The sequence below is a fragment of the Zootoca vivipara genome, chromosome 6, assembly GCF_965207765.1.
Source record: "Zootoca vivipara chromosome 6, rZooViv2.hap1.1, whole genome shotgun sequence".
NCBI lineage: Eukaryota > Metazoa > Chordata > Lepidosauria > Squamata > Lacertidae > Zootoca > Zootoca vivipara.
The window spans coordinates 85,535,534-85,559,288 of NC_142589.1; the positions used below are offsets into that span (position 1 = coordinate 85,535,534).

The 23,755-nt window shown below is 46.0% G+C and overlaps 2 protein-coding genes across 3 annotated transcripts in view; one reads left to right on the top strand and one right to left on the bottom strand.

Moving 5' to 3' along the window:
• LOC148685511 (uncharacterized) overlaps window positions 1-14,083 on the bottom strand; it is a 34,799-nt gene extending 20,716 nt beyond the window's left edge. The window contains exons 1-2 of one of the 2 annotated variants that reach the window (XM_088672926.1): window positions 13,657-13,797; window positions 6,408-6,475 (exon numbers count right to left, since the gene is read on the bottom strand). The gene's annotated coding sequence lies outside the window, so the exon portion shown is untranslated. Of the gene's footprint in view, window positions 1-6,407; window positions 6,476-13,656 lie in introns of both variants that reach the window. The other variant, XM_088672925.1, reaches the window with a different exon arrangement.
• The window catches only part of LOC118078488 (uncharacterized), a 162,445-nt gene continuing 152,575 nt past the window's right edge, over window positions 13,886-23,755 (top strand). Inside the window, exon 1 of the mRNA XM_088671363.1 lies at window positions 13,886-14,108. Coding sequence (XP_088527489.1) covers window positions 13,886-14,108 — 223 coding nt within the window. The remainder of the gene's footprint in view (window positions 14,109-23,755) is intronic.

Consider the following 23,755-nt stretch of genomic DNA (forward strand, 5'->3'; position numbering starts at 1 on the left):
TTAAACACAGAGGCTTTGTTTGTGTCTCTAATTAGGCCTACCCCACAAATTCTTTTGCCTTACCCCTCTGCTGGCACCGTTTCCTTCCCCCCCCCCAAGCCTGGGAAAGGCAGAATGGTCAAGGAAGACAATCTTCTGGGATTAGTTTCCACCCAATACCCCTTTTTTGTGCCGCAGAAAGTAGGACGAGGGGGTGTGATGCAGAGAGCAAAGCAGGAGACCACCTAGCAAGCCGTTCATATTTGGCACCTTGAAGCCGTGCCTCGGTTCTCCAGGGCAAATGGGGTGGGGGGAGATGTGCGGTCAGCCCCCCTCCCCCCCCCCCGTGGCTCTTGCTATTCTAGTGTCTCCAGGCAGCAGGTAAGGACTTTCTCTCCCCGTTCACCTTAATTAGTCTGAGAAGCCGAGAAGACAGTTGCGCCCGAGTGAGATCAAAGCACTGTCTCAATCGCAGGCCAAACTTGAGCCACTGCTGTGATGCGGCAGCAAAAAGGGCAAATGTGCAGGGTCATCGTCCGTCCCCCCCAAATTTGGTGGTCCTGTGAAAAGGCTTTTGGGAAATGATCCATTAATGAATGGGAAATTATGTTTAAATTGATAATCCCCCTCCCCAAACTCAAAATTTTACTAGGAATAATGGAGATGGAGGTCCCGAGAAAATTGGCTAGTTTATTTATGTAGGCGACAACAGCAGCTAGAACTTTATATGTAGAGTAGTGGGAAGAGGAAGGATTCCCAGCGAAGGAGGAATGGCTTGTGAAACTGATGGATATGCTGAAATGGCGAAATCGACTGCCAAATTCAGGGGATATAATGACAAAGTGTTTTAAGTGTTTAATGGAGACCACTGATGGCTATCAAAACATCACCAATTTATGAAGTTGCAGACAAGATTTGAAACAGGGTGGATTTTATTTAAATCAAATCGATTTAAATCACTAGTCTGTAAGACTTGATTTAAATCTTTTTTTTTAACAGAAAGATTCATTCTTGCTAGTATAAGGTTTCATTTTTGGAATAATAAATTTTCAGAGTCGTTTTTACAGTTATATCAAAAATTACTGATTTGGTTATACTATTAGAAATACATAGACAGATAATTATGAAATTATTGTGAGGTTTAATAAGTTACAGTAATTGTTTCTATTTGGACAACTTTTCTGCTGTTCTTTCCTGGAAAGAGAAAAATAGATAAATAATCATTTCCTTAATAACCATTTAAGCAATTTATTCAACTAAAACAATAACATTATATAGCAGGGGTGGCCAACTCCCAAGAGACTGCGATCTACTCACAGAGTTAAAAACTGGCAGTGATCTACCCCGTTTTGGGGGGTTCAGGTCAAAGTTGTTGAACTTTTTTTAGGAAGGAGGAAGGTCCATTTTTGGGGGGGGGGTTCGGGTCAAACTTGTTGAGTTTTTTCAGGGAGGAGATAAAACGTTGAGCTTTTTTTTAGGGGAGCCACATTTGTTCAGCTTGTTTGAGAGGAGCCAATGATCTACTAGTGATCTACCACAGACGTCCAGTGATCTACCGGTAGATCACGATCTACCTGTTGTACATGCCTGCATTATAGCATATGCATCCATGTTTGTTAACAGGTGTGGTTAGAGACTTTCTTGTTTGGACAATGTCAGGTGAGCCCTGGGAAGAAGGGCCTGGAACCAGTGAACTCTTATGCGTTGACTGGCAAGCACTTCAAGATCTCACCAAGGACTTACAGATTCCAGTTACTAATTCCTCCTCCACCCCCCCTTTGGATTTGCTTCTACATTCTGTGCGTATTCTGTACAGTTAAGTGTTGGTGTAGCTGTTGGAACCCACTGGGACTGAGAAGTGGTTGCCAGCCCTGAAGAGCCTTCAGCACTTGCCTCAACTCTGAGTTGCGCAGACATGCAACTGATTTGCACAGTTATTACCAAAAGATCCCAAGACTTGTGGTGTACAGTGGTATCTCTGGTTGCGGACACGATCCCTTCCGTGGTGCCGTTCTCACCCTGAAAAGTCCGTAACCAGAGCGGCGTAACCAGAGCGGCAGGACTCCCCCTACTGGTGGTGAACCCTTCCCGGACTCCACGCAGACGGGCGGGAGTTAGATATAGTTGGTTAGGTCCAATGCCTAAGCCAGGGGTATGCAACCTAAGGCCTGTGGGCCGGATGCGGCCCAATTGCCTTCTCAATCCGGCCCACAGGCAGTCCGGGAATCAGTGTGTTTTTACATGAGTAGAAGGTGTCCTTTTATTTAAAATGCATCTCTGGGTTATTTGTGGGGCATAGGAATTCATTCATTATTATTATTTCCAAAATATAGTCTGGCCAGCCCATGGCTGAAATAGGTTGCTCGCCCCTGGCCTAAGCCAATACTGCTCACAATCTGAAATCTTTTTTTAGCCCATTGACGTAAAATACTGTTGCCAAGTGTCTTATTTCAACCTTGTGAGGGGAGTTGGGACCTTGCCATGCAACCCCTTGGCAAGGGCCACCTTGGAGCAGAGCCAGGGGTGGAAATGTTGCAAGGAATCCCTGGAGACGGAGGATGCAATCGGTCAGGGAGAAGAGGCCTGCGGATGGTCAGTGTTTGAAACAGTGCTGTTGAACTCCTTCCAGCACGGGAAACGTTTTACTCTGACCCTGAGGGTCACCTGGTCCAACCCCCTGCAATGCAGGAGGAATCTTCCATCCGGCGTGGGGCTCGAACCCACAAGCCTGATGTTAATTGCCTCAAGCGAGGCTTCTGGGAAAAGATTTATAATGAATTGAAAAAAGTGTTGAAAAACACCTTTGTTAAGAAACCAGAAGCCTTCTTACTTGGGATAATTGGAGATGAAATACCTAGGAAGGATGTTACCCCCCCCCCCTTTTTTTGTATGCCACAACAGCAGCAAGAATTTTAATTGCTAAGAATTGGAAGAAGGAAGGAATACCAACGGTCGACGAATGGCAGAAGTAGTTGATAGAATACATGGAACTGGCGGAGTTAATCGGGAGACTTCGAGATCGGAGCGAAGAAGCGGGGGAAGACGATTGGAAGAAATTTAAAGTTTCTTTAAAGAATAAGCATGTAATAGGTTAGAATTAATGAAAGTGAAGGAGATACAAAGAGGTTGTAGATAATATAATGTTGAGAAATAAGTATTGTTAGTTGTTGTTTAGTCGTTTAGTCGTGTCCGACTCTTCGTGACCCCATGGACCAGAGCACGCCAGGCACTCCTGTCTTGCACTGCCTCCCGCAGTTTGGTCAAACTCATGTTCGTCGCTTCGAGAACACTGTCCAACCATCTTGTCCTCTGTCGTCCTAGTATTGTTAGAATTAGTTACAACTGTGTAAAAAGAAGTGAAGTAGTTGGGAAGGCAAAAATTAAAGTTATAAAAGGTATAGATCAAAGTTAATTTTAAGTAAGAATTAGATGTTATATAGGATTTAGAAATTACTAAAGATGATTTATAATGTAATGCAGTGAGAGGAGGAATGAGGGAGTCATTTTTTTTTACAAATTTTTTGTACAAATTGTACAAATTTTTTGTATTTTGTATTTTTGCAGTTTTTTGTATTGTGTAGTTTGTCTTTTGTATTTTGAATGTTTTTGTTGTTTGTTATAAAATTTTAATAAAATTTTAATAAAGTTAATTGCCTCATGCTCTACCAACGGAGCTGTTCCCAGCTGATGTTCTCCTCCTGCAAAAAATAAACCTTCTTGGGCACCTTTTATTGCTTCTGACCTCACAGTCGGTCAGGTTAACGGGGAAAGAATTCCTCTGGCGTCAGAGTAATGCTGGGGCTGGCATTCGTCAAGCGTTCTGACAGGCCTTCTCAGGGCATACCGGTAGTTATGGGTGTTTTTCTGTCAGAACAAAGGCAGTGTTGTTGGCACTCCAGGAAATATTTAGGTTACGCATTCTGGTCATTTCCCACACCCCAGTTCCCCTACCCCACCCGGCCGGCTCCGTAGTTTCACCTTGGAAGCCTGACCCCCCCCCACCCTGAACACCAGCGATTTATGTGTGACTTGACAGAATTGGGCCGTTAAAGGCACCGAGGAGCTCAAGGTGGCAAACAAAGTTCTGCATTTAGCCCCTACAACAACCCTGCGAGGGACAGTAGGCTGAGAGAGGCAGGGACTTGCCCCCAAAGTCACCCCCCCATCCAGTTTCCTGGCTTGGTGGGGATTCGAATCCAAGTCTCCCAGGTCCTCATCCGGCACTCTAACCACTGTGCCACCCCATCTCTCTGTGTGTTTGTTGCAAGATAACACATTTAAATGCCGTTTTGACTAATACACCTCAGCAAAGCCATTTCTCCGCAATAGAAGCCATTTCTTTTTAGGTCTGTTATTTTCACTTGCATTTTATCGTACACTTTTATTGCACACACATTTTTTTCATGCACACGATTTGCACATATTATTTGTATAAAAAGTGTCTATTAGGAGAAGTAGACGTCCGCGAGGGCTATTCAGAATGTCAATGGGTATGAAGAACACTTTGGCGAAATGGGAAGAGCAGAACTTAAGATTGTGGGGTGGGAAACAGAAATTAAATTTGTGTACCCCTGGAGGTGGAGATTCATGATATACAACAGAAAAACCCCTGAACCTCTCTTATTATTATTTATTTTCACTTGAGATTTTTATTAAATTTTCATAACCTCAACCAAGTAATATAAAATTTCAGATTTGTTATACATTTTTCTAGGAATCTGACTTCCCACTTTCCCTTCCGCACTCTTAACATGGCCATCATTTTCACATTCTGCATTTGTAAAAATTAAAAGAATGCATTTGTAAAAATTAAAAGAAAAAGAAAGAAAAAATAAGTTGCATTACTGAAATAAATGCACTTTTCGATGATATTCTAATTTTCCGAGTTTCACCTGTACAGTATATAGTCAGGTGTCTTCTAAAGGTTATATAGTTACTTGTCTCCTTGGCTTGGGGGGGGGTGTCACATAACTCCATACCCTCCAACATTTCTCTGATAAAAATCAGGGCATCCTAAGGAAAAGCAGGACATTGTGTGATCAAATCAGAAACTGGGACAGCTTCTGTAAATCCAGGAATGTCTCTGGAAAATAAGGACACCTGAAGGATCTGCAATTATTATATTTTTCACTTGCCGTTTTCCAGCTGTGACCTCCTTCCCTTGTTCTCCTCCCGCAGCTGACCCCATTTGCAGCTTTGGGGTCCCCTATGGAGGGGTTGTGTGGTTGTGTGATGGGTGGCAGGGAAAGGGTTAAGCACACATGCCCCCCCCCCCGCCTGCCTGGTTCCAGCTGGAGCCAAGATACCTTGTGCATTAGCATTCAGAAGAATCCGGCTGTTTCCTTTTTTGCACCAGAGGTGAGATTTAAGGAGCAGGTTCCATCCGTTCCCCCGCTGGTGGACTGCACCGCCAACAGAGCCCAGCTCTCCTCCTTGCCAATTTCATTGCCAATTCCCCCCCCCCCCGGCTCCCCAAGGTGTGATGGATGGGGTGGCTTAGCAGACAATGGGTGGCTATTTTTGTCGTTGCGTCGACACAGCGATCCGGGAGGGACCTAGCTTCCTTGCTGGAGGTGGTGTGAAGAAAAGTATAGACATCAGAAGAGACCGGCTGCTGGATCAGGTCCAAGTGGGCCCACCGCCTAGCCCAGCAACCTGTCCTTGCAGGGACCAATCAGAAACCCCTTTGAAAAGCCCCCAAGCAGGACCTGAATGACGACACTTGCAATTCGCAGCCACTGGGTTTCAGAGGCATATCTGCCTCTGTTGGTGGAGGAGGCAGAACACCAACAGCCCTCTCCTCTCAGAATTTGGCTTTCAAAGCCATCCACGTTGGTGGCCAACACTGATTCCTGTGGCAGTGAGTTCCATGGTCCACTGATGCGCTACTTTTTCTTTGTCCTGAATCATCCTGCATTCAACTTCGATGAATGTCTGCGAGTTCCAGTGTTATGAGAGAACTCTAAATTTCACAAGCCCTATATTTCCAGCCACTGTCGGCTTTGTCGCTATTCCTGAATTTCCAGTTCCTGTTAACGACCCCAGAAGAATTTAGTTACTTCCCATCAATTTGGAAAGCCAGCATTGACTCTCCACGTTATGTTACAAACTAAGCCATAAATAAATCCCATGCTCCTTAACAACAGCTTGGGATCAGGGGTTTAGAAAGTCAGCGGGCACAAGCTCAGCCCCCATGTGAATCTCCAAAGGCCAGTTTCCCAGTTTTAAACCCTTCCCTTGTTGGCCTGCAATGTTGAGTACTGTATTCAGAGATAGGCTGCTCCTATACATGGAGGATTCATTTAGTTGAAACAAAATTTAAAAAAATCCTTCTAGTACTGTAGCACCTTAGAGACCAACTCTAAGGTGCTACTGGAAGGAATCTTTTTATTTTGTTTCGACTACGGCAGACCAATACGGCTACCTACCTGTAACTACGGTAGATTCATTTAGTTATTTGCCTGCTGGGGGCCGGGTAGGGCTTCTGGTAGTACTTCTGGTGGAGAGAGAGAGAGAAGAAGGAAGGAAGGAAGGAAAAGGAAGGGAAGGGAAGAAATGGAAAGGAAAGATCCTTTAGATATTTAGTCCTCATTATATTGGCCCAGAGTCGGTCACGACTGGACCTAATGGTCAGGGGTCCCTTTACCTTTTTATATTGGCCACTTAAAAAGCAGAGACATCACCTTGCCGACAAAGGTCCGTATAGTTAAAGCTATGGTTTTCCCAGTAGTGATGTATGGAAGTGAGAGCTGGACCATAAAGAAGGCTGATCACCAAAGAATTGATGCTTTTGAATTATGGTGCTGGAGGAGACTCTTGAGAGTCCCATGGACTGCTAGAAGATCAAACCTATCCATTCTAAAGGAAATCAGCCCTGAGTGCTCCCTGGAAGGACAGATCGTGAAGCTGAGGCTCCAATACTTTGACCACCTCATGAGAAGAGAAGACTCCCTGGAAAAGACCTTGATGTTGGGAAAGATTGAGGGCACTAGGAGAAGGGGACGACAGAGGACAAGATGGTTGGACAGTGTTCTCGAAGCTACGAACATGAGTTTGACCAAACTGCGGGAGGCAGTGGAAGACAGGAGTGCCTGGCGTGCTATGGTCCATGGGGTCACGAAGAGTCGGGCACGACTAAACGACTAAACAACAACAACATATTGGCCACATGGAGTCTGTTATGGTTCTTGGATCAGGGAAACCACAGGAGGAAAGCACAAGGACTATGTCCCCCCTTCATTTTTGGAGGCACTAAATTCCTTGGAATGCCAATTGGGGACATTTGCTTCTGTTGTGCTCAGCTCCTGTCTGGGGCCTTCCCGATGAGTTTGTTTTTGTTTTGTTTTGTTTTTAAAGTATTTTTTATGAAAGATTTCTTGAATTACAAAGGTGTGTGCAGTGTCTCTCATATTTTTACATGTATCATTTTTGCAAATCGGTTTCATTTGTTAAGACACTAAGAAGAAAGAGGGAAAACAAGTCAGATAGGGGGTGGGAGGGTGGATGCCAAGTGAGTTATTGGTTTCTTTTTGTTCTTGTTTTTGTTATGTATTTTGTGTGGTTTCCCCCCCAAAAAATCTTGCTGGGGTGTTTTATTTTTATTTTTCATCGAAGCCGTGACGTCTTGAGCGCAGCTCTAACTGGAAAGATTCCTGGATCAGGCGGCCGTGAATTAAGATAATACACAATGGCGTTATAAGATGCAACCAGCAGAGCATAAGGGGGCTTGGGACAGGCAATGAAGCTGATGGGAAACCCCGCCTGGCCCCTGCCAGCTCTCTCTGGGCTGGTGGCAAGCATTTCTGAAACGCTTCTTTTCCAGGATACCTGAAGGAGTGTCTCCACCTCCATCATTCTGCCCGGACACTGAGGTCCAGCACCGAGGGCCTTCTGGCGGTTCCCTCGTTGCGAGAAGCCAAGTTGCAGGGAACTAGGCAGAGGGCCTTCTCGGTGGTGGCGCCTGCCCTGTGGAACGCCCTCCCAACAGATGTCAAAGAGGAAAACCAGACTTTTAGAAGACACCTGAAGGCAGCCCTGTTCAGGGAGGCTTTTAATGTTTAATAGATTAATGTGTGTTTTAATTTTCTGTTGGAAGCTGCCCAGAGTGGCTGGGGAAACCCAGCCAGATGGGCAGGGTACAGTATAAATAAATACTAATAATACTAATAATACTAATAATACTTATTATTATTATTATTATTATTATTATTATTATTTGCCCATCCTGCAAACAGATCCAAGCAGGTGTGGGGGAATCCCTGGTCCTGAACGGGGTCACTGGGGGTCATTTTGGACTCACCGCTGTCCATGGAGGCACAGGTCAATTCTGCGTCCAGGGCGGCTGTCTACCAGCTCCATCTGAGACCCTACCTGCCTGCTCCCTGTCTTGCCAGAGTGGTCCATGCTCTGGTTATCTCCCGCTTGGGCTACAGCCATGCGCTCTCCGTGGGGCTACCTTTGAAGGTGACTCGGAAACTGCAACTAACCCAGAACGAGACTGTCAGACTGGTGACTGGGAGCAGCTGCCAGGACCATATAACCCCAGTCCTAATGGATCTCCACTGGCTCCCAGTCCATTTCCGAGCACAATTCAAAGTGTTGGTACTGACCTTTTAAGCCCTAAACGGCCTCCACCCATTATACCTGAAGGAGCGTCTCCACCCCCATCGTTCAGCCCAGACACTGAGGTCCAACTCCGAGGGCCTTCTGGCAGTTCCCTCACTGCGAGAAGTGAGATTACGGGGAACCAGCCACAGGACCTTCTCGGTGATGGCACCCTCCCTGTGGAATGTCCTTCCATCAGATGTCAAGGAGATAAAGAACTACACAACTTTTAGAAGACATCTGAAGGCAGCTCTGTACTGTATAGGGAAGCTTTTATTATGTTTTATTATGTTTTTATATGAGTTGGAAGCCACCCAGAGTGGCTGGGGCAACCCAATCAGATGGGTGGGGTACAAATAAATTATTATTATTATTATTATTATTATTATTATTATTATTATTAATAAGCTGGTTTTCAAGCTGCATCTGTCCAGGGTCTCTGTGGAATCTTATCCAGGAACGGGGTTGGTTCTCGGTGAAGAAGATTGATAATGGTGAATGAAATACCTGAAAGGATACCTTCTCCCCCCCCCCACCGACTCTCTCAGGTGCAGAGATCAGCAAAGGGGGCCCTCCTAGTATTTCCTCCATCCTCAGAGACTTGGGTTGGGGGATAAGCTGGCCCAGGAGGAGGCCTTCTCTGTAGTGGGCCCCAAACTGCAGAACTCCCTCCCCACAGAGGTCTGCCTGGAACCTTCACTTATACAGCTTCTGGAGAATGCTGACGACCTCTTTACCCTGACCTTTGGCACTTGAGGTGTGTGCTTTTAGCACCCATCTTATTTTTATGGTTCTAAGTCACTTTTAATGCTATGTTTAATGTTGTAACAGAATCCTTTAGGTATTGCAGTCCTGAGCCATTCAAGGCTTTATAGGTCGAAACCAGCACTCTGAATTGGGCCCAGAAACTGATTGGCAGCCACTGCAATCAGGCCAGGATCAGTGCAATATACTCAAACCGTCTTGCCCTGGTGAGCAACTGGCTGCTGAATTTTTCACCAGCTGAAGTTTTTGAACCTCCTCAGAGGCAGCTGCATGTGTGATCTAATTAATGCATTCCTAGAATCATAGAATCATAGAGTCATAGAGTTGGAAGAGACCACGAGGGCCATCCAGTCCAACCCCCCGCCAAGCAGGAAACACCATCAAAGCATTCTTGACATATGGCTGTCAAGCCTCTGCTTAAAGACCTCCAAAGAAGGAGACTCCACCACACTCCTTGGCAGCAAATTCCACTGCCGAACAGCTCTTACTGTCAGGAAGTTCTTCCTAATGTTTAGGTGGAATCTTCTTTCTTGAAGTTTGAATCCATTGCTCCGTGTCCTCTTCTCTGGAGCAGCAGAAAACAATCTTTCTCCCTCCTCCATATGACATCCTTTCATATATTTGAACATGGCTATCATATCACCCCTTAACCTTCTCTTCTCCAGGCTAAACATACCCAGCTCCCTAAGCCGTTCAGGGCCGGCTCTAGGTAGACCCCCGGTGGCGCAGGGCACCACGGCGCCGGCCCGCCAGGAGGGCGCCACGAGCTGTGCCCGCCCGGTCCGCCGGTTCGACAACCTCGCTGTGCCTGCTCACCCGCTGCGGCGCCGCGCAGCAGCGCCTGTGACAGCTGCGCTGCGCCTGCCGCGCTGGGAAATGGGGCAGGGGGGCGCTGGAGGGATCCGTCGCTCCACGGTGCCAGGGGCGCTTAAGACGGCCCTGAAGCCGTTCCTCATAAGGCATAGTTTCCAGGCCTTTGACCATTTTGGTTGCCCTCTTCTGGACACGTTCCAGCTTGTCAGTATCCTTCTTGAACTGTGGTGCCCAGAACTGGACACAGTACTCCAGGTGAGGTCTGACCAGAGCAGAATACAGTGGTACTATTACTTCCCTTGATCTAGATGCTATACTCCTATTGATGCAGCCCAGAATTGCATTGGCTTTTTAAGCTGCTGCATCACACTGCTGACTCATGTTAAGTTTGTGGTCTACCAAGACTCCTAGATCCTTTTCACATGTACTGCTCTCAAGCCAGGTGTCACCCATCCTGTATTTGTGCCTTCCATTTTTTTTGCCCAAGTGTAGTACCTTACATTTCTCCTTGTTAAAATTCATCTTGTTTGCTTTGGCTCAGTTGTCTAATCTGTTAAGGTCATTTTGAAGTGTGATCCTGTCCTCTGGGGTATTAGCCACCCCTCCCAATTTGGTGTCGTCTGCAAACTTGCTCAGGATGCCCTCAAGCCCATCATCTAAGTCATTGATAAAGATGTTGAATAAGACTGGGCCCAAGACAGAACCCTGTGGCACCCCACTAGTCACTACTCCCCAGGATGAGGAGGAGCCATTGATGAGCACCCTTTGGGTTCGGTCAGTAAGCCAGTTACAAATCCACTGAATGGTAGCATTGTCTAGCCCGCATTTTACCAGCTTCTTTACAAGAATATCATGGGTCACCTTGTCAAAGGCCTTGCTGAAATCAAGATAGGCTACATCCACAGCGTTCCCTTCATCTACCAGGCTTGTAATTCTGTCAAAAAATGAGATCAGATTAGTCTGACATGACTTATTTTTCAGAAACCCATGCTGACTTTTAGTGATCACAGAGTTTCTTTCTAGGTGCTCACAGACCGTTTGCTTAATGATCTGCTTTAGAATCTTTCCTGGTATTGATGTCAGGCTGACTGGGCGGTAATTGTTTGGGTCCTCTCTTTTCCCCTTTTTGAAAATAGGGACAACATTTGCCCTCCTCCAGTCTGCTGGAACTTCGCCTGTTCTCCAGGATTTTTCAAAGATTATTGCCAGTGGTTCTGAAATCACCTCTGCCAGTTCTTTTAATACTCTTGGATGTAGTTCATCTGGCCCTGGAGACTTGAATACATCTAAACTAGCCAAGTATTCTTGTACTACCTCCTTACTTATTCTGGGCTGTGTTTCCCCTGCTGAATGATCAGCTCCATATTCTTCAGGTCGGGCGTTGTTTTCTTTTTTGGAGAAGACTGAGGCAAAGAAGGCATTGAGGAGTTCTGCCCTTTCTCTGTCCCCTGTTTGCATTTCACCATCTTCTCCTCTAAGTGACCCCACTGTTTCTTTGTTCTTCCTTTTGTTACGGACATACCCATAAAAGCCCTTTTTGTTGCTTTTAACCTCTCTGGCGAGCCTGAGTTCATTCTGTGCTTTAGCTTTTCTGACTTTGTCTCTACTGTTTGAATTCCTCTCTGGTGGTTTCCTCCTTTTCCCATTTTTTGTACATATCCCTTTTAAATCTTAACTCAGTTAAAAGTTATTCAGATAGCTACCCTGGCTTCTTTAGGCACCTTCCATGTTTCCGTCTCATTGGTATTGCCTGAAGTTGTGCTTTTAATATCTCCCTTTTAACAAACTCCCAACTATCATGAACTCCCTTCCCTTTTAGTATTTCTGTCCATGGGATTTCACCCAGCGTTTCCCTAAGTTTTCTGAAGTCGGCTTTCTTAAAGTCTAGAATTTGGACCTTAGTATGCTTGGTTGCTCCTTTCCGCTGGATAATAAACTCCAGAAGAGCATGGTCACTCCCACCTAATGATCCTGCCACTTCTACCCCACTAACCAGGTCATCACTATTGGTTAGGACCAGATCTAAAATGGTTGATCCTCTTGTTGGTTCTCCTCCTCCTCCTCCTCCTCCTCTTTTTGTAAACTGTTCCCTAAACAGATTAGGGTTGCCGTATTTCAAAAAGTGAAAGTCTGGACACAAAAGTTGTTGGGTTTTTCCGGACACTGAAGTGATTACCACCCAAACGCTGTTTCCAACAGCCAACAGATTTCCGACGATGGTCTCTTCCAACTCTATGATTCTATGACGATGGCTTCTCATATTATTTTGAAGAGGAGCTGCGTCACACAAACCTCTCCCTCAAAACTTGTTTGCTATAATGATGAATATTCACTATTGGCAGCCACTACAGCTGATCTCTTATACTTAAATATCTGTGGGGAAGACCCACTGAAGAAGTACAGTAGAGGGTTTTATCCAATGGTAGCCATACTCATGCAAGTAGATAAATTGGAACCGCTACAGCGGGAAGGTAAACGGTGTTTCCATGTGCTGCTCTGGTTTGCCAGAAGCGGCTTTGTCCTGCTGGCCACATGACCTGGAATCTGTACGCCGGCTCCCTCGGCCAATAACGCGAGATGAGCGCGCAACCCCAGAGTCGGTCACGACTGGACCTAATGGTCAGGGGTCCCTTTACCTTTTACTAGCCATACTCACAGTAGACCCACTGAAATTAATGGGCACAGCTGCCTTGGGTCTTTTTAATTTCAGTGGGTCTACCCTGAGAAGATCTTAACTGGCGACAAACCCTGAGTTTGTTTACACCTTCAGGATGGACAAAAGAACCCAAACTCCGAACATTCTTACAATCCGTCACACCTGGCAAATAATGATTTGTTTTGGCTTTGACGTACGCCATAAAAACGAACACTGTCACTGTCGAGAACATTGTGACAGTGTTCTCGAAGCTACGAACATGAGTCTGACCAAACTGCGGGAGGCAGTGCAAGACAGGAGTGCCTGGCGTGCTCGGGTCCATGGGGTCACGAAGAGTTGGACACGACTAAACAACAACAACAACAACAACAACAACAACATCAACATAAAAACGAAGGATGCGTCTCTTTCAAATCCTGCCCACTTTCTCTGTTTGCCAACAAAAAACCAGCAACTCTGGAGGGGAGTTTTTCCTGATTCCGGCCTCTTATCCTCTATAAGTAGGAGAAAACCAATAACCACCACTTCCCTGCGTACATACAAAATCCCCGATCAACAGGAAAGCGTCACAGAACTGGAAATCTGAGTGGAACCAGGCATCCAAGGAGACGGAAATCCGCACAAAATGGCACCGGATGAAAACTTCGCCTTGCCCCAGAAGTCCTCCAAAACTGAGAAACTTGCGAAGCAACTTTCACAAGCAAGGCCGGATACAGCAATGCAGTACCAAGGGGGTGACTTTAATTGAAAAAACATGTAGCGCCCCTCACGCCACGGTCACAAAAACCAGCCTCCCCCTCCCCCAAACAGGTGAGGGGCACCTGCCGTTGACCAAATACCTTAATGCGGCTGGAAACTCCAGGTCTCCTCTCTCCCTACGGTGTTTCCGTCGGTTTTTTCGTTCCTCCCCACTCCCCTCATTAACCGCAAAAATAATATTTGCTGAGGCTGGCTGTTTAATGAGACCTGTCCCGTTGGGTCCGATGTCTTGAGATACGGTTGAGTTGTCTTACAATGTTATGAAATAGCTCCTTTTTTCAGGTAAGGGTTGGGTTCTGCCATTGATTGATGCCTTTGCTGAGGGTGTGGCAGCCTCTTAAGCTCATAGATCCGCCGTCCCTGGCATTAGATGTGTCCACCACCCTTGGAAGGTTTGCAAAGGTAGACTTGGGGGACAGCAGCCGATCTCAGAGGCCTTGGAAGATGGACTGGAGGCTCCACTCAGTCCAGCATTTTCTCAGGAATATATTTATCATCTTGATGGTTTCCTTCCACCTGTGGGCAGCACCAGGTAGGGTTTTTTCTCCACGCCTCCTATCCTTCCCCAAATGGCTAATTCTTTGGCTGCAACCATTGAGGCAACCAGCACAACACTGCAGAAGAGGCGCGGGAATGCTAAGGGGACACAGAAGTCTTGGAGGACTCCGTTGGTTAGAGCGTGGTGCTGATAACGCCAAGGTTGCAGGTTCGATTCCCGTAAGGGACAGCTGCATATTCCTGCCTTGCAAGGGGGTTGGACTAGATGGCTCCCAGGGTCCCTTTCAACTCTACAATTCTATGATTCTATGACTTCTTTCTGAAGGCACCCAAGACAGGGAGCTTAGCAGTTTGTCGACTGGGCTATATCCCATGTGGCACAAACTCGTTTCAGGGGGATGTGTTGGAGAGTTTGCAGTAGGGTCTGGTCATGGGGAAAGAAAGGCAACAGTGGGAAATGCTGAGAAGTGAAAATAGTATCTGTTTGACTCCTGGTTCTTAGATCCGCCCTTGATATGTTCCCCTGGAGAAAATCCTGCAGGAAGGAAAGGAAAACATCTGATCCTCTTGGGTCACCGTACACCCAGATTTTGCAAAATTCCCTTCTGCAGAATTCTGCCTGCAGAATTCTGAAAGCAGGAGAATGGGGAATGAATTGGACAACATTTTCTCTCTGGAGAAAATAATAAAGGTGGGAAGGGAAGAATTTAGATCCTCTTGGATCAATGAACACCCAGATTTTGCAGCTTCCCCTTCTGCAGAATTCCATCTGCAGAATTTTGCAGAATTCAGCCGGCAGAATTGCATCTTTGGACCTGAAAGCAGGAGACTGGGGAGTGAATCGGATCCTCTCATTGGAATAATGTTTGTTTCAAGGCTGTTACAGTCTTCCCTCGGGCACTTGTCCATTTGCAGTACGAACAGCAAAGGTTCCTTGGAATCCCATCCAAACCTAATTATTTGTGCCACGGTGTTCAATCAAATTTGCCCTTCCATATCTGTGTTGGACCATTGGACAGAGCCAAGAGACCGATTCATTTAGACCAGCATTGTCTGCTCTGACTGGCAGCAGCTCTCTACAGGGTTTCTGGCAGAGTCTTTCCCCAGCACCACCACCCCTGCCTGGAGATGCCCCTGAGGACACCTAGGACCTTCTGCATGCAAAGCAGGCACTCTGCCTCTAAACCATAAAAAACCCAAGTTTCCAGATCTCATGATTGTAAATGTAGGACTAAAGGAAGCTGTTTTATACTGAGTCGGACCAACTGCCCCATCTAGCTGCAAAGTGACTGGCTGGTTATGGCCGTGCAGAGTTTCAGGCAGGGAAGTCTTGCCCAGTCTTTCTTGCAGATGCCTGGGATTGCACCTGGGACCTTCTGCATGCCAAGCAGGGGTCCTGCTACTGAGCTACAACCCTTCCACCCTCCTGGAAGGGCAAAATGTTGAATATAAGCTCATGGTTTGTTTGTGTGTGTGTGTGTGTGTGTGTGTGTGTGTGTGTGTGTGTGTGTGTTAATGTCCCCATTTTGTGTGTGTGTGTTCGTGGGGGGAATCCACTGGTCCGAGACCACCCAGGGAGAGACCCCTTCAAACCTCCATTTCCTCAGTCCATCCGCTGGCAAAGAGCCCATCAGATAAGGAAATGCAACTCACAAATAAATCAAGTGCCCTTCGGAATGTTATAAATCCTCCAGGTGTAATGAAGCAGAACCGAAAAGAACACAATAAACACACTGATTTGTTAGTCTTCCAGTAACCACAGGTGTTTGGGCTAGGGCAGGCTTTAAAAAAATGTGCCTGCACGTGTGTGGATTCAAACAACCGGCTGTCTGCGATCATGAGTGTAGCCAGTGTCAGCCACCCTTGGAGTAGACCCATTAAAATAAATGGGCATCGCTGACTTGGATGCATTATTTCCAATAGGTCTGGGAGAGTTTCAGCGTGCCCGATTATGTCCTACTCAGAGTAGACCCGATGAAACCCAGGGACTGTTGCTAACTCAGTGGGCCTGCTCTGAGCAGGTTTTACAGGCTACGATCTGAGAGTCTTCTGGTATTTAGGTTTTGCGTCACATCTAATGGGATCATAGAATGGTAGAGTTGGAAGGGACCCCCAAGGGTCATCTAGTTCAACCCCCTGCAATGCAGGAACCACAGCAAAAGAATTCCTGGCAGATGGCCGTCCAACCCAGACACTCCAACATTTCTCTGATGAAAATAGGGGTGTACTTTTCTATATTATTATTATTATTATTATTATTATTATTATTATTATTATTATTAATACCCTGTCCATCTGACTGGGCTGCCCCAGCCACTCTGGGTGGCTCCCAACATATATAAAAACATAACAAAACGTTAAACATTAGAAAAACTTCGCTATACAGGGCTGCCTTCAGATGGATCAATGGTCAGAGAACTCCATACCCTCCAACATGGATATATACAGTTGTGTTTTAAGGCTCCCTTCAACATCTATACCAGGCATCCCCAACCTGCGGCCCTCCAGATGTTTTGGCCTACAACTCCCATGATCCCTAGCTAAGAGGACCAGTGGTCAGGGATGATGGGAATTGTAGTCCAAAACATCTGGAGGGCCGAAGTTTGGGGATGCCTGATCTATACCCTCGGTCACGAATGCTTTAGCTGAGATTCCTGCGTTGCAGGGGGCTGGACTTGATTACTCTTGAGGTCCCTTCCACCTCTATGTTTCTAATTTTCCTTCTTATCTAATTTCACCCTCTCAAACACGTTTCTTTATATATATATTGCTGTTTTCCTACACTTCAAACCCCGCTATGACCTTCGCATGTAAAACTTATAAAACAATTTCCTCTTCTCCCTTCCCAGTTGCTTCTGCTGTTCCTATAGTTTGTTGCCAGTAAGTGCCGATAACAATGACCACATTGGATGGTCGTGCAAATATGCCAAATATTATTGGGAGATGGTCTATGTGGAATTTAAAAAGACATTTAAATCTACATTTCTTTTAAAAAACCCAACACCTTCTTCCTGGGTATAATAGTTGACGAGATTCCAAAGAAAGCACTATTTCTTTATGCAACAGCATATTTCTTTATGCAACAGCAGCTGCCAGGACAGTATATGCCAGAATACGGAAAGAAAGAGAAATTCCAACAGAAGAACAGTGGCTGAATAAACTGATAGAAGAAGCAAATCTAGGAAATATGACAGTGGAAATAAGGAATCAGGATGAGAAGCAGCTAAGAGACGAGTGGAATTTTTTTTGGAGAGTATTTAAAGAGAGATGACACCAAAATTAACCTACAAGTAGGAATAATTATATGAGCAACAGCTAAGAATAACAAAGGAATTGATGGGAGGAAATAGGGTGAATTGCAGCAAAAGAAGGCTTATATAAAATGCCATGGAGTGCTGGCTTGGGAATTCCATAGAGTAACCATCGGTAATGGAAATGTATGATGTACAAGCGGAAAACTGGAAAATGTATAAATGAATAAATAACCCAATGAGCTGGATGGAGCGATGGGCTGTATGAGTCAGCTCACCTGTGTGTCACTCACTGAAACCCAAAGCATAAAAGGCAATTAGAAACGGGTTTCCCAGTTGGTGTTACTCTGCCAACTTGTCGGGTAGTGAAGCTTTGCGACATCTTTGCTGTTTTGGAAACAAAGAGCGGTTGAAGCGGAAGGCGAGATGTATAAACAGAGGTCCTCCTTTGTGTAAACCACAACACCCCTCCTTTTTCAAAATTAGTTTTTATAAAATACTAGCTGGCCCGGCCATGCGTTGCTGTGGGTCATCCCTGTGATTCCCCCCACCCTGTCCCAATCCATGGCGTATCCCGCCCCTCCTCCCTCCAATCCCCTGGCTCATCCCTGTGTTTCAGCAGGACACCCTTCCCTCTGTTTTCCCCGGGGAGTGTTGTCCTCTCCCCCCTGTATCGCCATACATTGGCCCCTGCGCACGCATCGTGAGCATTTTTATATATTTAGATTAAAAAATTTTGAGATAAGAACATGAGAAGGAGAAGTTATTATTGGCTAATTTTATTTTTGTGGTTGTCATTTATTTTGGTGGGTATTGTATGATTTGGGCGTTGTTGTGTGTTTTGGTGTGTGTGTGTGTGTGTGTGTGTGTGTGTGTGTGTGTGTGTGTGTGTTTTGTTATTTGGATTTTCTAATTTTGGAGTAGGTGACCCAGAGAACCTAGAGAACTACTTTAATAATCCCGACTGGAGGGGGGGAATCAAATAGTGAAGACCCACAGCCCCGTAGCAACAGAAGGCGAGGTACGAAGCACCTGAGCTGTTTGGTTCCATAAAACCCAGGAAGTGGCATGGGGAAGGTAGGAGATTGTAAATGGGGGGGGGGGGGTGGCCACTGCAAATATCTGAGGACTTAAACTGGGGAGAGAAAGTGCATGGTTGTTTTTTTTAAAGACACAGAGGCTTGCAATCAGGCATAGTATAAAGCGTAGGTTAAAAGGGCATGAGTGCCCTTACTTAAAATGGCCGCCGGAGCCTCGCATGTGACACAACGCCCGCTAAATTTTAATTAAAAACCCCTTGCCGTGCCCCCAAGTGTGTTGCTGTGGGTTATTCCCCCCGGGCCTAGTGGGGGCCTGGCAGGAGCCTATATAAAACAAAGGCCATGCTGCGTCCTGTGACCCAGGCATTCGCCCTCCCCCCCAGGCCTAGTGGGGGCCTGGCAGCCTGGCAGGGGGCTACATAAAATAAAGGCTGTGCTGCGGCCTGAGATCCATGCGCTTGCCCTCTCCCCCCCTGGGCCTAGTGGGGGCCTAGCAGCCTCGCAGGGGCCTACATAAAACAAAGGCTGTGGTGCGACCTGCAATCCGGGCGCTCATGCTCCCCCCCCCCGGGCCTAGTGGGGGCCTAGCAGCCTGGCAGGGCCTAGGGGTCTGGTAATGGCCGCCTTGGTAGTTTCAGATACTTGGTTGATGATGTCATTACAGTATTTGGTTTGTGGGTGTGGTGTAGATTTCACAGGAAGGGAGGGGGTGTACTGTGGGAGGAATTCCACTTGAGGGCGCTGTTTTACTTGGTGGAAAAGCAGGTTTCTACCTGCACAGGTGTGAGATTTGAGGGATTTTTTCCCCTGCAAACACTTGGGGAGTGGCATGGATCGTTGTGTCCAAATTTCAGGACGATTGGTCAAGCGGTTATGGAGAAAAGTGGAGCCCACACTTTCACCATTTTTACATTTTTTTATATACAGTATATAGATTTTTCGTGTGTGGTGTGGGAAGGAGTACTTTGCTTCGCCTGATCTGAATCTTCCGATGCCCAGGTGTTACCCTACTACAAACAGGAATTCCCAGTCAAATAAAATGATGATTTTAAAAGGCCTGCCTTTCCTTGAGGCACACAATACTTGGGGAGCTGTGTGGCTGTTTCTGCATGTAGATCTGCATTTTCCTTCCCACACTCTGTCCTACTCTAAACACACTGACTCCAAAAATATAGATTATGATCTCTACTATGGGGCAAAGAAAGAATGTTTCTGCATCGCAGGGACATCCCTCTGCTGATCTCAGGAGATTAAAACTGGTGTTACATCACTCACTTTTGTTCCCTGAAAATAGTGTTACAAAAGTTTGCCCCCCCCCCTTTCTGCAGAGCGGTGGCAAAATTCCACAGGTGTTTTTTTTTAGGGGTCTATGTCGCCTTGAGAATCAAGACACAGCAGAGGCTGTTGTAGCTTTAAGAAATATGACTTCTCCCTATATTTACACCTGAGTAGGGATAGAGAGTCCAGATCTTACATACCGCCCAACATTTCTCTGATGAAAATAGGGACTTCCTTTTCTAAAACAACAATAACCAGTGCTTTTTTCCGGAAAAAAAGGTAGGGGGACTCACTACAAAGTCTGTTTGTTTGCTTGTTTATTGTGGGCGCAGTCGCAGTGCCCGTCTCAGTGGCTAAATGTAAAATGTGATTAATAAACTCAAGCAGACAATGATCTGGATTATTGATTTCAAATATGGGTAGATTTATGGCTCAGGCATTTGGTGTATATCCACCCCAGCCCCCAGCCCCCCCCCCATGACAAAAAGATTATTTATCACTGGCAAGACCCAATGAAAACAGCAAGAACCTTTATTGAACTAACAGAACTGGACAACAGGCGCAAAGCAACTGCTTCCTTTTTTGAAGGCCTGGGCCACTCCCACTCCCAACGTGATTGGCTGCCTAAACATCAAAGCTGCAAATTATGACTCAGAATTTAAGGGCCAATGGCAGAAGGCCGAAATCCTGAAAAGTTCTGTGATTGGATATCATGTATTGAATCAGAACACAGCTCAGAATCCTTAGTCCAGACTCAAGCTCAGGCAAACACAGACCACGGAATATATAACAGTAGAGTTGGAATGGATCCTAAGGGTCATCTAGCCCAACCCACTGCAATGCAGGGATCTTTTCTCCAACATGGAGCTCGAGCCCACGGCCCTGAAATTAAGAGTTTCATGCTCTACCAACTGAGAATGTGTTTTATCATACTAGATGGCGAACTTGTAGCCTTCCTGATTTTGTTGGACTCCTACTCCCATCAGCCAGCGTGACTGTAGGGCAGGCACGATGGGATCTGTAGTCCAGGGTTGTCCGGAGGGCTGTATCCTGGCTATCCTCTGCAATGTAGCACGAGGCCCTTCACTGCAGGACTTGTGCGAGGCTGGGCACTTGTTTGCTTAGTTTCAAGGGACGATCAAAAGAGCGGCAGGGACAAAAGAGAGCGGCTTAAAAGTTCAAAGAGAGTTTGGTCAAGGATCCAGCTGCTATGCCATTGCTAGGCAACCAGGTGTGTGTGTGGGAGGGGGGGGAATGTGAATGACAGGCTCCCTGAGTCATCCCTGCAAGGTGGAGAGGCCTGGGGTGGAGAGGAGGGGCAGGCACAAAGGGTTGCAGCGAACAAAGTCCCTACTCAGAGTAGACCCATTGCAATGAACAGGCATGAAAAACTTGGAATCATAGAGTGGTACAGTTGGAAGGGACCTCGAGGGTCATCTTAGCCCAACCCCCTTTAATTTGCAACTGCATTTTCCATACCCTCCAAAATGTATCCAATGGAAACAGGAACGTCCTATTCCATAATAATAATTTTACTATTTATACCCCACCCACCTGACTGGGTTCCCCCAGCCACTCTGAGCAGCTTCCAACATTCATAAAAACATAATAAAACATTCATAAAAACATAATAAAACATTAAACATTTTAAGAATTGCATGAAATAAAAATAGAAATAAGAAACTTCCCTACACAGGGCTGCCTTCAGATGGCTTGGGGGATGGATAACTCCAGACCCTCCAACATTTCTCTGAAGAAAATAAGAATGTTCTAAGGAAAACCGGGACGGCTTCTGTAAATCTGGGACTGTCCCTGGAAAATTGGGCACTTGGAGAGTCTGCATTTTCTGCACAGATATTCTGAGGGTTGCTAGGCCCCAAAGACATTTCCTAAATAGGGAGTTTATCTTTTGGAAAAATGTTCCAGATATATTAAAAATGGCAGAATATAGAATATAGAATATTCTGAGAATATCTCAGAATATAGATGTGGGAATAATATTTAGAGTGTGTGCATCCTTTCCTTTTTTTAAATATCATTTTTTATTAATTTTTCATTTTTTTTTATTAATTTTTCAAAAATAGAATATAGAATAAAGTACAAACAAACCTATAAGGTAAAGTTTAATGACTCCCATCTGTCAATTTCTTCTTTAGATATCTATATATTTAATAGACTCTGAGCAAACACAGAATTGATATTCCTTAAGTGAATGAGGGGATGCAGGTGGCGCTGTGGGTTAAACCACAGAGCCTAGGGCTTGTTGATCAGAAGGTCGGCGGTTCGAATCCCTGCGATGGGGTGAGCTCCCGTTACTCGGTCGCAGCTCCTGCCAACCTAGCTCCTGCCAACCTAGCAGTTCGAAAGCACGTCAAAGTGCAAGTAGATAAATAGGTACCACTCCGTTGGGAAGGTAAACGGCATTTCCGTGCGCTGCTCTGGTTCGCCAGAAGCGGCTTAGTCATGCTGGCCACATGACCCGGAAGCTGTACGCCGACTCCCTTGGCCAATAACGTGAGATGAGTGCCGCAACCCCATAGTTGGTCATGACTGGACCTAATGGTCAGGGGTCCCTTTACCTTTTTAAGTGAATGAATAATCACTTCTTTACCTAATTGGGCACCAGTAGGTAAAAACTGGTCTGACTTGGACATAGCGCAAGCTAGGGGTTGTAAACAAATATTGAAAAGCAAAGGTAAAAGTGGGCATCTTTGCCTAGTCCCTCGAGCTAGTCGAAAGGGGGCAGACATAATGCCATCCGCATGAACTCTAGAGATAGATGAGTCAGAAATTACTTTAATCTATTTAATCTACTGTATTTTATAAAATCCAAAAAGAAACCAAATTTGGTTAAAGCTACCTCCATATACTATTATTATTTTTTGTCAAAAGCCTTTTTAGCATCTATAATTATTAATATTAATATTTATTATTTATACCCCGCCCATCTGGCTGGGTTTCCCCAGCCACTCTGGGCGGCTTCCAACAAACATTAAATTACAATAATCTATTAAACTAAAAGCTTCGCTAAACAGGGCTGCCTTCAGATGTTTCCTAAAAGTCTGGTAGTTGTTTTTCTCTTTGACATCTGATGGGAGGGCGTTCAACAGGGCGGGTGCCACTACCGAGAAGGCCCTCTGCCTGGTTCCCTGTAACTTGGCTTCTCGCAGCGAGGGAAGTGCCTGAAGGCCTGCGGGACTGGACCTCAGTGTCTGGGCAGAACGATGGGGGTGGAGACACTCCTTCAGGTATATAGGACCGAGGCCGCTTAGGGCTTTAAAGGTCAGCAGCAACACTTTGAATTGTGCTCGGAAACATACTGGGAGCCAATTTAGGTCTTTCAAGATGGTGTTACGTGGTCTTGGCGGCCACTCCCAGTCACCAGTTTAGTGATTGAATTAAAAATGGATCAATATTTTTATTTAAATCTATCAAATCCACCACTAACAATATTGTTGTTGTTGTTTAGTCGTTTAGTCGTGTCCGACTCTTCGTGACCCCATGGACCATAGCACGCCAGGCACTCCTGTCTTGCACTGCCTCCCGTAGTTTGGTCAAACTCATGTTCGTAGCTTCGAGAACACTGTCCAACCATCTTGTCCTCTGTCGTCCCCTTCTCCTAGTGCCCTCAATCTTTCCCAACATCAGGGTCTTTTCCAAGGATTCTTCTCTTCTCATGAGGTGGCCAAAGTATTGGAGCCTCAGCTTCACGATCTGTCCTTCCAGGGAGCACTCAGGGCTGATTTCCTTAAGAATTGATAGGTTTGATCTTCTAGCAGTCCATGGGACTCTCAAGAGTCTCCTCCAGCACCATAATTCAAAAGCATCAATTCTTCGGCGATCAGCCTTCTTTATGGTCCAGCTCTCACTTCCATACATCACTACTGGGAAAACCATAGCTTTAACTATACGGACCTTCGTCGGCAAGGTGATGTCTCTGCTTTTTGGGCGTTCAACAGGGCGGGTGCCACTACCGAGAAGGCCCTCTGCCTGGTTCCCTGTAACTTGGCTTCTCGCAGCGAGGGAAGTGCCTGAAGGCCTGCGGGACTGGACCTCAGTGTCTGGGCAGAACGATGGGGGTGGAGACACTCCTTCAGGTATATAGGACCGAG